The sequence below is a fragment of the Fusarium oxysporum genome, chromosome VII (assembly GCF_013085055.1).
Source record: "Fusarium oxysporum Fo47 chromosome VII, complete sequence".
Lineage (NCBI taxonomy): Eukaryota > Fungi > Ascomycota > Sordariomycetes > Hypocreales > Nectriaceae > Fusarium > Fusarium oxysporum.
In genome coordinates, this window is record NC_072846.1 from 2,669,937 (window position 1) to 2,686,034 (window position 16,098).

Consider the following 16,098-nt stretch of genomic DNA (forward strand, 5'->3'; position numbering starts at 1 on the left):
ATGTTTCTCACTGGAGCTATATAAACCACAATATGCCGGGTAACGCTTTGCATGACAAACAGCAAAGTGAAGAACAACGTAGGGAACCATACATTCACCTTTCCTTGACAGCGTGGGTTGAGCCAGAGGTCTCGAAGTGCTCTCGTGACGAGCCAACTGGTGTAGTCCCAAAGTCCCACACAAGCTTGATTGCTGCAGGAAGCTCCCTTTGTTCCTCCTTCTTCCTCTGTTCCTCGCTTTATTCCTTAGCTTTAGTATACTAGCTGTAGCCGACCAGCCAGGGTGTTGGTCATAACTTCAATTTTGAACAACCGCTGCCGTAAGGGACTGCCCCACTAATTCATCCACTATACCCATTCCACACTCCGATAGCTTCAAATGGATCCACTATACTGGCGGGCGCCGTGGATTGGGGTCCATCCACTCTACTGGGGCGGCCAGTGGAGTGGATGGATTGATTTGCAACCCTGACAGGGTTTGTCACCGTACCACCTCCGTACTGCCTCCGTACTGCCTCCGTCCGAAGAGACGTCGCTCAGCGGCACTCCGAGATGCTTGCACATCGGATATGAATTGTCGCGACCTCTTCCTCATATACAGGTGACCAACATGTCCTCAAAGGATTAGAATGACAGGTCGTCCGCTTAGCACTACGCAGCAGTTGCTGCTTTCTTGGCTTCCCCGCCTGTTTCTTAGATATCCTGCGCGATGACCCTCTTCGTCCCCTTTAAGATATAATCGACGTTCCCCTACTCTTCCCTTCCTGGCTATCAAGCTTTTGGAGCGATTAATGGCCCCAACAGCTGCATTTTAGTAAACCAATAATGTAAGGGCAGACAGCAAGGGTCCTCTATGGCAGTGCTGGATAGCCACGCTATGAAATTGAAACTGGGAGGAGTTTCAGTTTCATGAAACCGGGCGTCAGTATAGTTTCAGTTTCATATGAACCGGTTTCAGTTTCATACGAAACAATATCCAGGTGCAGTCCAATTTTTTGACAAGTTCGGCATCGATATACACCTTATCTCCAAGTACCCCAAAGATGTTTGGCATTGTCTGCCTACCTACACTACCAATTCCCTAGGCTCGCCATCACTTTCTGCCCCCTTACTCATCTCTATATCTTCTTGGAGTATCCTTACAGCCGCGTCGATATCCTCCGCTTCCCTAAACACCCCTGCAAGAAGCGGCCTGCTCTTTCCCTTTGGAACACTTATCCAACTTTTAATGCACTCACATGCCTCTACCATTTTGGCAGGCATGCTACTTCTATCCCATCTAACCTGCCGTCTTGCGCCTGAGAAGATTTGCTCTGCTTCCGTAGACATGGGGGGGATGCAGAATATGTCAATAGCCATACGGCAGAGGAGGGGGAAATTCTCTCGCTGGGTCGGTTCAAGCCACCACTGTAAGGCCGTTTGTTGTCCAATCCCAACCTGTGAGCCCTGCGAAGTATCATCAAAACCAGGCCATTAGAAGGCTTCAAATTACTTACATAAATAAAGCGGTTGAATTCATCCTTCACCTCACTCGCTGTGCTGTACACCTTCTGCCTCCAGCGATCAAACTCATCGAGTTCTTGCTCTTTCTCCTGTTGTTCATCTGGGAGCTGGTAGCTCTTGTAGTCTGTGGACCAGATCTTCCTTACAGCCTTCACGGCATTGCTGACCCAGGCTGGGTTTCTCTTCCACTGCTCACTCAGATAGCTCTTTCGGAGTGCTGGGTGGAGGAGAATACCGGCCACGTACACCGGGGCTTGTTCGGTAAGCTGGTAATACTTCTCGAACTTTAGCCAAGCCACGTGAAAGCGCGCGTAGAAGCGTGGGCCACTGAAAGCCCGGTTTTTAATCCGCGTGAAGTGATGATGGAGGAAATCCATATGGGAGAGAACTTCATCGAGTGTATTCTCCCGGCCTTGGCGCACCGAGATCTGGTGGAATACTTGTAAGAACGCATGAATATCTCCTAGTTCGTTCCAGTCGTTGTGGTCCAGTGCATCTTTCTCGATTTTGGCATGATTTTCTTGAATCCAATCCATGAACTTTGCCCGATTCTCAATTGCCACGTCAATGAGGCGAAACCATGAATTCCAACGTGTGTCATTGTCCCTCGGCAAGGCCCTGCCAATCTCGGCCTTGAAGTCGTTGTAAATGCTGGTAGAGCTCCTTGAATATATGCACAAGTTGTGGAGTTTCCCCAGAACACTAAACTCCCGCCATTCCTCGGTAGCTTGTGCCTTCGTAATAATGCCCCCTTCTTCTCTTTCGGATAGCCTGCACAGCCGCTCATACGCCTCATCAATCCCCTCTCTCTCATCATCTTGAATCTTCTTTGCTTTACTCCGAAAGAGGAAGGCTTGAACGATGAGGTTCATGATGTGGCCACTGCAACGTAGTCGCCTGGCAACCGGATCTAAACCATCAATCTCTTTTGCGATATCGTCAAGCATAGTGTCGTTAGCGTCGTGATTATCCATCGTAAAGTAGCCAACCTTTCCTCTGAGATCGTACTCTTCGACAACCTCCAGGAAAGCCTTGGCTTGCAATTTCCCGTTGTGGCTTCCTTTGAACTCGCGCAGTGACAATAACGCTTGAGCGACTCCTCTCGTCTCCGCATCTACAAAATGGACCACGATTGCCTGGTATGCCGCCTTCTGTTCCGATGAGGTCCACATGTCAATGGTGAAGTGGACCATAGATGAGAGAGAATTATGAAGCTTCTTGACGAGCCCTTGTTTGTGTTGAGCGAAAGTCTTTTTGAGAAGCTTCGGCACCGCTCTGCGGCTGCGTAGGAGGACGTCCCGGGCCATATAGTTGCAGGAGAGTATAACAGCATGAAACTCGGGGTACTCGATGAATGTGTGGGCGATATTGCGAACCGCAAGAAGCCTGGCAAGTGCTTCCTCGAATGCAGGAATATTAATAGCGTTTGCCAAATATTTTTCCTCAGTAAGGTCTCGACTGGCTTGACGTTCCTCCTGCCTTCCGAACAAGTCCGTAATGGTGCCATGTTGCTGCTTCTTCAGATCCGACCTTTCCACATGCTCTATCACCCGGATGCCATGAAAGTCCCGCAGGTGCTTGCGGGCTCGACTCAGGTTCGTCGTTATCGAATTAGGCTTTTTCGTGGAGCCGCAGTGCTTGCAGTACCAAATTTCGTGGTATGAGGTATCGCGAGCTTTCTCCCCTCTCTCTTCATAAGGGCCACGCGCCTCGTTCCAAGTGCTTTTGTTCGTACGGCCTTTGGCGCGCTTGCCAGCCCGATCAGAGAGAGAGTGATCCAATGTGTGCTTCGCGGGAACGGGAGAACCAGGAGAAGCAGACCCCAAGAGCTCATCAGAAGGCTCCGATAACAAGGGAGCGGGCGAAGCTGATGACATGTTGTCGGACAATTAATTCCACAGGGATCAGTGATGGCACCAGTCAACTGATAAGAATTAACAAAAGAACAAATTAAATTGAACAGTCATGTGTTCGGGCATAGCTATTTAAGCTCATGTCGTTAGGATTGGAGTCCTTGATGCGACAAGCCGGATGTGAAACCGGAGACACGACTCTAAAGTACGGGCCGCGTTTTATATCCAGTCGCACGAACCTAGTGGTGATATGCGACACATATTTACTATTAGCAAGTTTCTAACTGCGTTGAAGGCATTTGGTTTGCGAAATTTTCTTGGTTAAGTACTAAGATATTTGGGACTCATCGGGCGTATATGAAACATATGAAACTGGGGGAGTTACTGTTTCATACGAATCCGGGTCCAGGGACAGTTTCAGTTTCATATGAAACAGTATGAAACAACACGCGTGGCTATCCAGCACTGCTCTATGGGGCCTGAAAGAGGGACCCTGACTTTAAATTCCTATACTTGGGAAAAGTATAGTCACAATAGCCAGCATTTATTTTCAGGGAACGATATATTTCTAAATTTTACCAAATTTAGCATCGTTTAACTGCAACACTGAATCAAATGCCCCCGCTGATTACTCTATCCTCAATATCGTCCTCAGCTGCCGTCCGGAACATAAATCCTTCGAATGGTTGTTTCCAATACATCCAAAGAATCTAGGCGAGGGTAGAGGCCGTAAATTGTCCAATTAAACCCGCAGTTGACTCGATATCTGGTTCTTCTCGGATGTAGCTAAACGGCTAAACGGGATCCAGATGGCGTCAAGCCCCTCACCCGTAATGTTTTCCATGACGTACTCGGGGTGGCGTATCTATCATTACCAATCACTATAAGAAGAGCAATGAAATGAAATGACTGCTGGGTAAGCAAGATCATGATGATACTGATCATTGAGGGGGAAGGAATGAAATGATAATGATTAAAATGATTCGATGAACGGAGTATCCCGGCGGACCTTAGATACCCTATACTATACAGCATGAACTGCTTCTTCCGCCACTGGTTCCTTTAGTAATCCGTCATAATCGCCCAACAAACCTATCTTTAACTAGGATCTCACTATTTTGCGTTATTGAAATAGTATAAGAACGAGTCACAGGCCTTCTCCAGGGGATTGGCAAGGCGTAGGCAGGATAATATCTGACTCTTCAATCGAAACGAGCCTAAATCGGCTATTTAGATAGAGCAGCAATAATGGAGTGACGAAATTGAGGCTTGCCAGAAACGGGTAGATAGCCGTAGTCCCGGTCTCCAAGTATTAATACTTCAGTAAGGTTTGTTTTTCCGGAATCCTAGGTACTTATACCTAGCAGGGATGCACCCGCCTGTTCATTCCATTTTCGTCCTTCTAATGCAATGATAGTTATGTCAGGCAGGGCATCAATAAATTGATTGCAGTGATTATTATCGATCATTCGTCAATAAGCCAATCAGTATTAATGAATGATGCGCTAGCCTGGATGTACTTGATATTTCGTCCCTCAGCATTCGCTTCAAGACTAGAGTGCGAACACCTCTGGTATGGAAGCTGTGCCTGTTTCCCGGACAAAGCGCACATTCTCGCTGTCTATGAGAATGACGTTTAGCCCGTAATTAATAATGTAGTAGTTGCTAAAACGAACGATGCGCTGACCCCTATGCTCTTGAAGAACCTCTCCATTGAAAGAGGCATACTCAGACCTACCTCACCCCATAATCAACGTCACGACGGAATGTGTAAAGAAGAGCTGCAGTATGAAGATGAGGAATGGGATGTAATTAGAAATTAATAAACGCTTCTATAATATAGAGTAATTACTCCTTGCTGCTGCTGTATCCCTTTCTACACGATTCCGTTGCCAGTGTGGTTGCTTAGAACACAATCTTTGGCAGTTTTCTCGGAATAAATATGATCCTTCCCATAGGTTAGATTGGGAAGGCGTAGGAGGAGATGGTCGTACTCCTCATGCCAAAAGCGCAAGCTAGAGACGAGAACTGAGCGACGCGCGGCTCTCATCCTCTCATCCCCCCGGGGCGCCTAGAGCCAGCCCTAACCACGGTCACTGAAGGCTCCGGACATAATTTTCTCGGAGGATCCTTTTGTAAGGTGCCCGGCCTGGTCTTTCTTATCATCCCGGTAATTCTTGAGGGCGGAGTGGATAGTCTGGAAGAGCTGAGACGTCTGACGAGTCTGCTCGTCCATCCGTTGTCGATGTTGGGAATTCAGTTTCTGGAGCATCTCGATTTTGTTTTCTTTCTCGACCATGGAGCGCCGCAGTGCATCATTCTCCCTGCGCAGTTTGAGAATCTCTTGTTTGAGGGATGTAAGGATGCCACCTTCTGGCTGGGCCTGCTGACTGATATGGCCGAGTGGGTGCCTCTGAGAGGGCGGTTGGAATGGGGCGACTACTGCCTGGGGAGGCACCTGGTCCTGAAGGGACAGAGGAGGCAAGGATGGTAGCTGCTTCTCGTACATAGCCAGGAAGAATGTGGTATAGGTAATTAAGTCCGTTTGGATTTGGAAAGCCGCACTTTATATGGGTATAAGATGACAGGTTTGAATAAGTTATAACAAGCAAAGCGGTCGGAGGTTTTAGAAATCAGACTGGCGGCGAGGAGACTGGCGGAGTTTTCTTTAGACCGTGTTCCTTGCCTGTCTGGACTGGAGCAGCGTGAGGAGGGCTCCTATGGGGCTTGTACTCCCGGGCGAAATAAATTTCATTGCATGGGCCGGCTGCTCTGATAAATTATGCCAGGATGTCCTTAGGATGCCCTCCCCCGGTACCCCTGCGGATCTGCGCATTAGTTCGAAGACTAGGGGTGGGGGAAGATGGCTACCGGTTGGCAAGAGGTTTACTGGCCCGTGCTCGGCATTGGTTTGCTTGTTATTTATCAACTTGGACGATGAAAAAAGTAGAATATTGGTGATGGCTTTCTGATATATCGAAAGATGAATAAAGTTTGAGAATGTCAATTGTGCTTGGAACACCGACGGAGCTTCCCTCCCCATGCTTACGCGGGAGCATCCTTAGACTGTGAGGACCGGGGTACCATAAGCCACTGGACCAATTCATAAAGGATTCAGTTCATCTCGCGGCAGACGGAAGACGCGACCCTGCCATCTCGTCATATGCGTATCACTGGTTGTTGCTGTCCAGCTTGTCACGTTGTAGCACCTGGCGGAGAATAGTAGAATTATACGGGCCTCCCATCCATGTTTTGGCGATCCGATGGCTTCTTAGGGTATTGACATAAATGCAGGTGAAGCGGAAGAAGGCGGGCTTGCCTGGTGGCATTTGTCTCTCGCAGGTGTGGCTGTTTAATGAAACGTGCACGGACAGGCTGCCAGTTTCGCTGATTGGCCATTCTCGAGACTTGGTGATTTCGTCTCTTGGTTCAACGGTGCGCACGGCCTCAACGACCTCCTCGGCCTCCTCGGCAGCAAGCGCGCCCTGCTCCCGCCTTGTCCTCTCCTCTTCTCGTCTTCTCTTGTCCTCCTCGACCCTGGATTGCAGCCAATTCCTCATGTATTCCTCAGCTCCTTGCCATTGCTGGGGCGGGCTAGAGAGCTGTGGCCAGGAATCTCTCTGCTGACGACTCTGGGTTAATGAAGGTGGCGGCAGACGTGAAGGAGGCGCATGATGCACAGGTGGAGAAATGGCGGTTGGAGGCTGCTGGGGAAGAAGGTTCATGGTCCGGAGGAGGCAGGCCACATTGAGGAGTCGGCATGGCTGGGTTGGCGGGCTGTGACCCAGATGGATGGCCGGCAACGACTTGTTGGCAAACTCTTCGATCAGGAAACCCCCTCATAAGCCGAATTTTGGGATCAAGCTGACCTTAAACCATCCGATATGGAGTATTTTGAAAAGAAGCGACAGTCTAGGGAAGTGAATCGGTTCAGAGCGCGGGGCTAGGGGGTGCAGCTCCTATATCGGGCGCTCCCGGTATCATTAGTTCGGATTGAAATGAGATAGTGGTATTGACGATTCTCTGCTAGCGGTGTCACGGGGATGCAGTAACACACTTATTGCTCTCCGCAAACAGCCAAACAAACGAAAAGGGTTATCAAGTCATATTACAATCCCACATCCCATAACTTTTATACTATTTAATTAAGGCTCTGGTCTTGCGGCCCCTGCTTCGACTTCTCTGTCTTCTGCTATAACTCCCCCCTGCTTCTTCTCCTTCTTTCCCCCTCCCCGCCCTTCTCTCTTTTAGGCTGCTCCACTTGTACTCTAGGAAGTTATATCTAACAGAAGACGGTGGTATTATAAGAACATAACGATCAATCGGAATGAACCAGTTCCGGGCTCGCGTCTAGTAAAAAGACAAAGGTAAAAGTAAGATGGATATGAGACGGGTTAGGTCGAGAGTGTGTGAGGAAGTGCTGTGCTTGTATGTGCTATTATTGGGGGGGGCGAGGGTTTTATTTGGTGGCTCGTCAAAAGTCCGTGCAAAAAGTCGAGGCTGCGGCTAATTCACTCTCGTGACTGGTCACCAAGATTCAGCCAACTCATATCCGACGACATTGAGGCAATTGCAAGCTGAGGTTGGCTGCTCACACCTGTAGGGGGGTTCTACGGACCCGGGACGCTTGGAAACAGTGGCGCTCCGAAGTAGGAGTTTGGGTTGCAGGCAATTTTGGGAGCACGATCAGGACTCCAGGGCTTCAAGCTAAGGTTAGGGTCCCAGGCTTCATTGACGCTCTCCGGGATGCCACTGGAGTAACCCGACGATGACGTCCTCGAGGGAATGCGTTCAAGCTTGTCGGCTACTCCATCCTTGAATGGAACCTTGCTGCACTCGGCCACAACACAGCTGCCGGAATTAACCCGATTTATCTCGGGGCAGAAGTCAAAGATCAGCGATGGTAGAGCTGACGAGTCCTGCGTGGCCCTCGCGATACGATGGTGCATGGCCTCAGAGTAGCGGGAGCTCTGTTCGGACCCAGCGGTTGTCCTCTTGGATCCACCGAAGCTGAGGATCTGCAATGCGCTGCCGCCGGACCAGTATCGGCTCCAGCCAGAGCTTCTCCGCATGCCGTCCTGGGCTTCCATGGGCCCTGCACGGGGTCGGTACTCTGCGACGGTTACGTCGAAGCCAACGCCCCTGGTGTCGTAGCCCTGCAGTGCAGGATACGGCATCACCTGCAGAATCGGCTTGCTAATGGTAGCCTTGATCTGCTCGTGCAAAGAGCTGCCGGAGCTTCGAGTCGTATCGTTGGTAGGCTTCCGGGTTAGACTGGTCTTTTGCTTCCCGGTGCGATCTATCAAAATAGCCATGGATGAGTAGGATTCCTGAGACAGCGTGGCGTTGTGGCTACGGGTTTGACCGCGCGAGAGTAGCTGGCGTGAGCCATTGCTAAAGTACCTGGTGCTGCTAGCCTCCATACCGTTTCTCCTGGCCTTGCGTCGCCGCGCCAAGAACAACAGCAGCAAGCCAAGCAAGGCCAAGAATCCGAGGATCGATCCAAGTATGAAACCAAGGATGACGTTGGAGCTGATACCGGAATCGTCGTCACTGTTGCCAGCGGCCGCACCTGCCGTGGCCGAGACGCTGGCCTCGGATATTGTCAGAGAAGCGGTTGAGCTGCCTGTCGACAGGATAGTCGAGGTCGCAGAGGTCGATGAGATCTCCGAGTTTGAGGTTGACGACCTCGTCTGGATATAAATTGACTTGGTAGACTTGGCCAAGCTAGCTGTTTCGGTAGTTGAGAAAGTCGAAGAGGTCAACGTGCTGTCCGACAGAACCTTTTGGTTCTCAGCATCGAGTACCTGGGTGGCATCGACCCACGAGTTCTCGGTAGCATCGAATATGGCAAGAGGGTCTTCGGAATTCCCACCAGAGAAGAGAACCTTGCCGTCTGCGCCTTGGGCAATGGCAAAATTCTGCCGCGTAGCGGTTGGTGCAAGCGTCGAGTTGTGCTCTGGCCAATCGTCTAGGGACAACTCGCGCTTTTTATTTGCAATGGCGGCCGAGTTGGAAAGGGGCACGCCAGAAGCGTCCTGGAGAACGAATCGGCGGACCTGGTTGGGGGATTGTGAGAGATCAAAAGTGTAGAGGCTCTTGGAGCCATCATCCCCTGGCATCACAATAGCCTGAAAGGAACTTGAGTCCTTCGGTAGGGGTTCTGCCAAGGTGGCTCCCAATTCCCTCCAGCCCGTAGTCGGGTTGAACAAGGCAATGGCGATATTTCTAGTGTTGCCGCCGACCAAGCAAGCATCGACATCAGACCAGTTGAGAAGAATAGGCTTGACGCCGGGGCTAGAACCAGGGCCATAGGAGTTAACACTATAGGGCCCGGATGCCTGGATGGTGAAGGTTTCACCGGACGAGGCCGCGACTCCGTCTCGGCTACCTGCGTAGATAAGGATGGTATCGCTGGCCTTGATGTACGTCGAGCCATGCCACAGGCGATCCTTCGTGATCAACTCGGAGGGGGTGATGGTAGTCCACTTGCCGGTCGAGTAGGTGTACTTTTGCAGCCCAGTATAGCCATCCGAGCCGCTGGTTCCACCGACGACAAAGAGGCCAGCTTGTGCGGTATCATCGGGGGTCGCCCCAACACAGACGGCCCCCGAAACCTTCTCTCCCATCTCTAGCTTCTTCCATTTTGCACCTTCCTCTAAAGGCAGGGACAAGAAGGCCTCAGGCGTGAAGGAGTAAAGGGTGTTCTCGTAGATGACGGAGCACGAGTCGTCCAGCGACGTTGGCGGCTTGGGCAAACTCATCGCAGCAGAAGTTCTCAGAGAAATCATGAAAGATCTCAAAAACTACATCAGTAGACTGACGAGGGCATGGCGATGATGGCTAGCAGTCAGGTGGAGTTCGCGTTGCGGATGATGTTGCGTCGTACGATCACGGTCCAGTAGTGCTGATGTCGTCAGGATCGAGGATCAAAAATGGCAAGGGGGTACCATGGCGTGTTGAATGAAGGAGAAGCGAGACCGAAGAGGGCGCGTTCTGGGCAGATGCAAACAAGGGGTAGGCAACACAGCGGCAAGCAAGCAATCCAGCTAGGTGAGTATGGTGAGAACTAGACGGCTGACCGACAGGCAGCTGGCAGAAAGCTGGCGTCAAAGGAAGGATGTTCGAAGGAGGCGTTGAACTACTTGTGTATAGCTGTACCGATGTAGGCTTCCTTGCACGTGAACACGCGTCCTCCTCCTTTCGAATCTTTGGTATCATCGGGGAGGGAAGCCATCCATGTAAGTTGGCACCACCTCAACCACAGATTAACTTGAATCGGCCGTACGATAGGACCTGCACCTGGTTGCTCTTGGCGAAGGAGGACCTGCGAGGAGCTAATTACTGAATCATTCCTCAGAATGTCTGCCATGGGTGACCCGCTGAGCCCAACACAACCCCAAAAAGGAAAAAAAAAAAAAAAAAAAAAAAAAAGGAGGCGGCAGTCTCACCATTTGGAGGGGTGAGGTCGTGGGGGGATCGGCATTAAAGGCACAGGGGGATGGACGCTTGGGTCCTCGGCACATCCAGGTTCCAGACAAGAGTTGGCCCAAGCGCTCAGGCGACAGGGCGCTAGCGGAGCCGTTTCTTGACTCATTTAGCCAACGCCACCAACCTGGATAACGAGACTGTGTGTGTCCAGACATCAGCTACTGCAGGTCGTTGCAAAATTAATTCCGACAGGTTCATGGTTTCGGAGATGAGTGTCATCGTTCGTATTGCGTGGAATGAACCCAGTGTGGAAGGTCATTCCTCTCCCAAACCCATGCCCCATGGTCTATCAGAACACGAATTAGTTGTATGTTCACCTTGCTAGGCCGCTCTCTCTCTAATGCGAAACTATGGAATTGTCCGGTCGGTTTCAGCTGCAGAGAGCCCTAGTCAAGCTAATTAAGAGGCATAGTCCAAGATGACGGAACGCGCACACGGCGATAACAAAGACCATCTGGACGGCTATGTCATAGGCTAATAGGCAACATGGAGCATGGGCTGCGGGTCGTTATCCAGAACAACGTGCTAAGCTGCCGGAACCCTTGACCCGAAGGGCCCCTCATCCGCCCGAGATGCGACATATCAGCTCATGTTCCATTGAAGCTTGAATTCTCAGCCTCTCCAATTCTCCATCATAGCAACAATGGGTGGTTTCAGGTGCTGCAGCTATCCCGCTGACATGTGTCTCTGCGGGATGCGATATCAAAGGATGAGCCGCCTGGCGAATCGAGAGTCATGCTGGGCTTGGATTCATCATAAAAGGGGAAACTGCCTAGAGGGAGCTATGCCAAATCAAGGCGGGGAGTGACGTAGCCTATCTGAACAGATAAGGAGACGAGACTCCGTTGCTAAACCTTTGATGGCTATCCTCGCAAGGTAATTCTTTCCAGAAGGTACCCTGCTGAGGCCTTAAGAGTGGTCTGATTTTGCTACTTAGTGTCTAGGTCGAGTCCTGTTTCATCCTCTTCATCCCGCAAACCAACGGTAGAACCCCACTAAGCTAATGGCAAACTCACTTGGGGACCCAACCATCACTTGTCAATGACCGCTCCGTCCATTGCTTCCAGTGGATCGATGTCGCCACCCCACCCTCATCAAAGCCCCCCTCAGGCACCGGTCCTGCAGATACCCAGGGCCAGTAGGCTTGGCTCCGAGGTGCCGCGCCTTTGACGGAACAGACGGAACATACCGGGCGTTCCCTGTTATCAGAATCGTCATCTCAGCAACACTCACAAAGTTGTTGGTCGTCCTCAAGGTCTAGCCAGTCAGAGGTGACGCATTGGCAGGTCACCATAGGCTCCATTGTCAGTCCTGTTCCTTGCCTGGGTGGACCTCGAGAATGAGAAACCAAGCGGACTAATGTCTTATTTCTCTGAACCCGTGACATTTTCAAGCACAGAAACACAATACAACACACATGCTATCAGACCCACCCATCCGTCCTCCCCCACAAATCATATGGATACTTGCTTAGATCCGCCACGCCCGTGAACCCGTCTGCCTTATCCTCGCTTGGGTCTGTGTCATTATCGCCAATACTTCGTAGTAGCATACTCTGTTTAACTCGCATGCCCTCAGTCCCGCATTACCTGGTCCCGCTATTTGCAAGAATGTGGCCGAGGGAGTCCTTGATACACCGTCCCTGTTCTTCGAGGCTCTTTCTCATGGTCTCTATTCTTTGTTCGATACCAATGTATTTCTCGAGTAACTTGATTTGGTTGTCATAGATCCATTTGAGCATGGTCTCAATCTTGATGAGGCGGGTGATTGCATCCTGTCTTTGCCTTGTCAATATATGGCCACGGACAAGGAATTCTAAACTCACTCGTCGCCTGGTTGACCCCGCAACGGCTGTCCTTGTCCTTGGTTGGAGTCTAAGGTCGTGGGTAGGGTGCTACCGATTCCTCTAGCATTTGTTGTACTGTCGAAGTTAAGCAACCCGAGCCATGAGTCCGCAAGCACACTGTTGAATTGCCTCGCCATGATGTAGTAGGACGCTGGGAGAAGACGCCTTTGGTCTGCGGGAGAACAAGGAGATTGTGATTACTGAGCGGGTTCAAGGAGCTTTTTTAATACCTGGGTGTAACGAAAGGGTGGGTGTATCTTCCTGAAACCTGGTTTGTATTACCCATGGTATGGTCGTTATACGTATGAAAGTGATATTCCCTAGCGTCTGCGCAATGCTGATACTGTGTCTCTACTAAATATACTGGTTTTGGTGCTCTTTTACTGACGGAAGACTATCATATTCCTTCCACAGTATTGTAAACTTTATGTGCAGTTGATCTTGTACCCTTTTGCGCTTCTGTTCTTTGGCTTTTGCCCTGACCTTACTCGAGTTTGGCAATTCCATCTCTGACCAAAACGAGAGTTCTGCCTCTGTATCGATGACGAAGTCACCAAGCATACTGAAGCTGAGTCGAATATCCAAAATAGCGCCATAGAAATGTAAGATTCTGTCATAACAACTGTTTTCGGCAATCCGACAGCGAGCCCTCTTCCATCCTGACGGCAGTCTTATAATTCCATTTATTCCCAGATGCGTATGACGCAATGCCGGCATACCCCATTTCTTCAACATCTTCATCTCTTCCTCATCAACTTGATTGGCGGCATGTAGGTGCGACTCACCCTACCGCAGTATCTTCCTTGATAAAAAAGCCACTTGCGTTGGATGAAGCCTTGCACATCCTCGGCTAAAATGAACATCTTTGCGGCTACCGACATCTTTGAGCCCAAGACCTTCACACATTCTCATCGTCTATTAACCCTTTGAGAATTTAGACTGCGGCGAAGCGAGAGCCTGCTCATGGCCGACATGTGGGAGCCTTCGTCAATTGAGCGCAGTACTGCCGCTGTCCTTACCTGGTTGCAAGAGGATATCCTTCTCCATGACCCTGATCGTGTGTATATAGTCACCCAAAGTGGGTTTAATCGTACCCAACCGCGTAATCTCCGACGCAATTAATTCCCGCTTTGGCTTATCTGTTGTCAAGTCAAGAATTAGTTGCCAAACCGCCACTAGGGTTGGTTGCCATCGACTTGGGTCCCTAGAATCCATGGCTCCTCGTAATCCTATGCATTTTCAATAGAGCGAGCACGTCTGATCCGTACTCATCGATCCAGTACGGCAAGGCCTGAGCCGTCTCGAGAGAAAAGGAGGAGCCCTTCCAGTTCTCTATTTGCAACTATCGGCCCGGCGGTAGCAAAGACCTCATCAACGTGTATCCTTGGTATAAAATACTAATATATTGGGAGTAACAATTCAAACAAAACCATCTCTACCTTAGAGCTGGTACCTAGGCGCATGCTCTTGTAGATATAACAGCGATTCTATTTATTCGATAAGGGCTTTTCATATTAACTGAGTAAATAAACTTTGATTACAATAGGCGCTGCTAGCCAGAATGTTAGGTATGCAGACCAGCCCAGCCACGCATCAAACTTCATCTCCGAAATGCATGAAAGCGGCTTTGGCTTCGATGCTCAGCTTAACGGCAATCTAAGCTACAACTCAGCCGCACTGCCAATTGCTTAAACCTCCCACTCGCCCTAGTAGTATCTACAGATTCCCTCCCTTACCATACAAGTTTATCTCAATTTGTTAAACCGCAAGCTAGACTCCCTCCAAACCTGTCTCCCCCATCTAGAACAGTATCGCCTGCCATGGCTGAGGCGGTCGGACTTGCCGTGCTTTTTCCTGTCTCCTCATCTCGTCGTTTTGTTCGAATCATATCTTGATACTGGTTCGCCTAGCCCGATCGCGGCACTCCCGGCCAGCGGGACTTCTGCCTCGTGAGGCCCCCCTCAGCGTCAACGACAGCCTGGCGCCACCTGCCATGGGCCGCCGCAGAGCCGCAACCTTGACCCAGTCCGGTCTATGCTGCAACAAGTGTATTAAAGACATAATGTAGATATGGGTTGATGACGTTGAAAGGTATGAGTTGTCTGTGAGGGGGCAGAATAATGCAACCTAGTCACATAGTATCCACATCCCAGCCACCAGTAGACCGGACTTCTTTGCCATCCAGCTTCAATACACCAGGGCTACTGATTTATATATATCCCACTATCTTAGCGCAGCGCTTGCAGTAGTAGAGATTATAGGCGATGCGAACCATGCCCATGGCACCGATGTCGTCGGTGGAGGTGGCCTCGACGGAGCAGGCGCATCGCATGCAGCGAAGCACCTCGACGGAGGCTACGGGGAGTTGGATGGAGTCCATGCCGAGTCCGTAGGCAACGGCAGAGGCGGACTCAGCTGCGATGTCAGAATTGGAGCAGGCGGAATTTGAAGAAGAAGAATAGCAGTAGTGCTGATTAAATGGTCGGCTGGAGGGGAGCATGGCGAATATAGCTATCTTCTACATTAGGGAATGGGGGATGCGTTGGCTGACTCGGATATGAGTGACTAGGGCTGTTCTGTTTGGTGTTAAAGCCGGGTCATCTGGGGGTCATCAGATTGATCGTCCCCCCTGCCCCAAGCTGGTGGCACCGACCGGACAGGGTGAGCTGTGGGGTTTTCCAGGGACCTGATTGACAACCATGACAAAGGGTCTTGTTTGATCTTCGTCTCGTCTACTGTCTCGGTTGCCAGCTTGATCCATCCTTGATTTTACTACCGGTACCTCCCGCTACCGTTTAAACTAATGCACCCTAACGTCTAGTGATACAGATGGACAACCCACTCATCTCCACCTCACATACTCATACACTCGCACACCACTGCTATCGGCTGATGATAATTAATTCTCCCTTCTCGTCTCTACGGCTCTGACTTTCCTTTCCCCCTGCCTGAGTTTATAGGCTGAAAAGTCTACCGTGTCAAGCGACGGGTCGAGAGCAAGCGCATGCAAAGCGCACAAACAACAAACATGCCCAGCACCATGCTCGTTAGGAAGAGCGTCTCGAGAGCTAAGGGGAGTGGTCCCGGCATTTAGTGTGGTCTCGTCCATAGCGACCCCAGAAAGGGGCTCTCCGAGGAAATCTTTGTTTTGTACTATGGCGGCTAAATGCGTGCCGATCTGCGAGTCTGAGACTCTGTGCTGCATGTGTCTACCACCAAGGGTCTCCGTGACAGGTACCCCTTCGGTGGTGTCAACGACGCCGCCCTCGCCAAGGCTGAGGGTGTCACTGCCCCCACTACCCGACCTGCCCCAAGCGGCAGTTTGCCGCACTTCATGCTACCATCACCGAGGACCTCAAATGATTCGGACAAGGTATTCTTACGTACCCTTTCGATCTAGGCCGCC

At 50.6% G+C, this 16,098-nt stretch overlaps 5 protein-coding genes across 5 annotated transcripts; all 5 read right to left on the reverse strand.

Annotated features, from left to right (window-relative positions):
• Positions 1 to 5,438: 5,438 nt before the first annotated feature.
• FOBCDRAFT_140025 (uncharacterized protein) lies at positions 5,439 to 5,864 on the reverse strand (the record flags this gene model as incomplete). The annotated part of the gene is made up of 1 exon (XM_054705947.1): positions 5,439 to 5,864. The coding sequence occupies one exon, from the start codon at positions 5,862 to 5,864 to the stop codon at positions 5,439 to 5,441; it is 426 nt and encodes a 141-aa protein (XP_054561922.1).
• Positions 5,865 to 6,525: 661 nt separating this feature from the next.
• FOBCDRAFT_277077 (uncharacterized protein) lies at positions 6,526 to 7,080 on the reverse strand (the record flags this gene model as incomplete). The annotated part of the gene is made up of 1 exon (XM_054705948.1): positions 6,526 to 7,080. One exon carries the CDS (start codon positions 7,078 to 7,080, stop codon positions 6,526 to 6,528), a length of 555 nt encoding a protein of 184 aa, XP_054561923.1.
• Positions 7,081 to 7,965: 885 nt separating this feature from the next.
• Positions 7,966 to 10,119, reverse strand: FOBCDRAFT_241963 (uncharacterized protein; the record flags this gene model as incomplete). Its single annotated transcript, XM_054705949.1, has 1 exon — positions 7,966 to 10,119. One exon carries the CDS (start codon positions 10,117 to 10,119, stop codon positions 7,966 to 7,968), a length of 2,154 nt encoding a protein of 717 aa, XP_054561924.1.
• Positions 10,120 to 11,858: 1,739 nt separating this feature from the next.
• FOBCDRAFT_139497 (uncharacterized protein) lies at positions 11,859 to 12,829 on the reverse strand (the record flags this gene model as incomplete). The annotated part of the gene is made up of 4 exons (XM_059608047.1): positions 11,859 to 12,045; positions 12,313 to 12,384; positions 12,436 to 12,630; positions 12,672 to 12,829. 4 exons carry the CDS (start codon positions 12,827 to 12,829, stop codon positions 11,859 to 11,861), a joined length of 612 nt encoding a protein of 203 aa, XP_059465419.1.
• Positions 12,830 to 14,554: 1,725 nt separating this feature from the next.
• On the reverse strand, positions 14,555 to 15,897 carry FOBCDRAFT_241964 (uncharacterized protein; the record flags this gene model as incomplete). The annotated part of the gene is made up of 3 exons (XM_059610421.1): positions 14,555 to 14,638; positions 14,917 to 15,178; positions 15,725 to 15,897. The coding sequence occupies 3 exons, from the start codon at positions 15,895 to 15,897 to the stop codon at positions 14,555 to 14,557; spliced, it is 519 nt and encodes a 172-aa protein (XP_059467595.1).
• Positions 15,898 to 16,098: the final 201 nt, after the last annotated feature.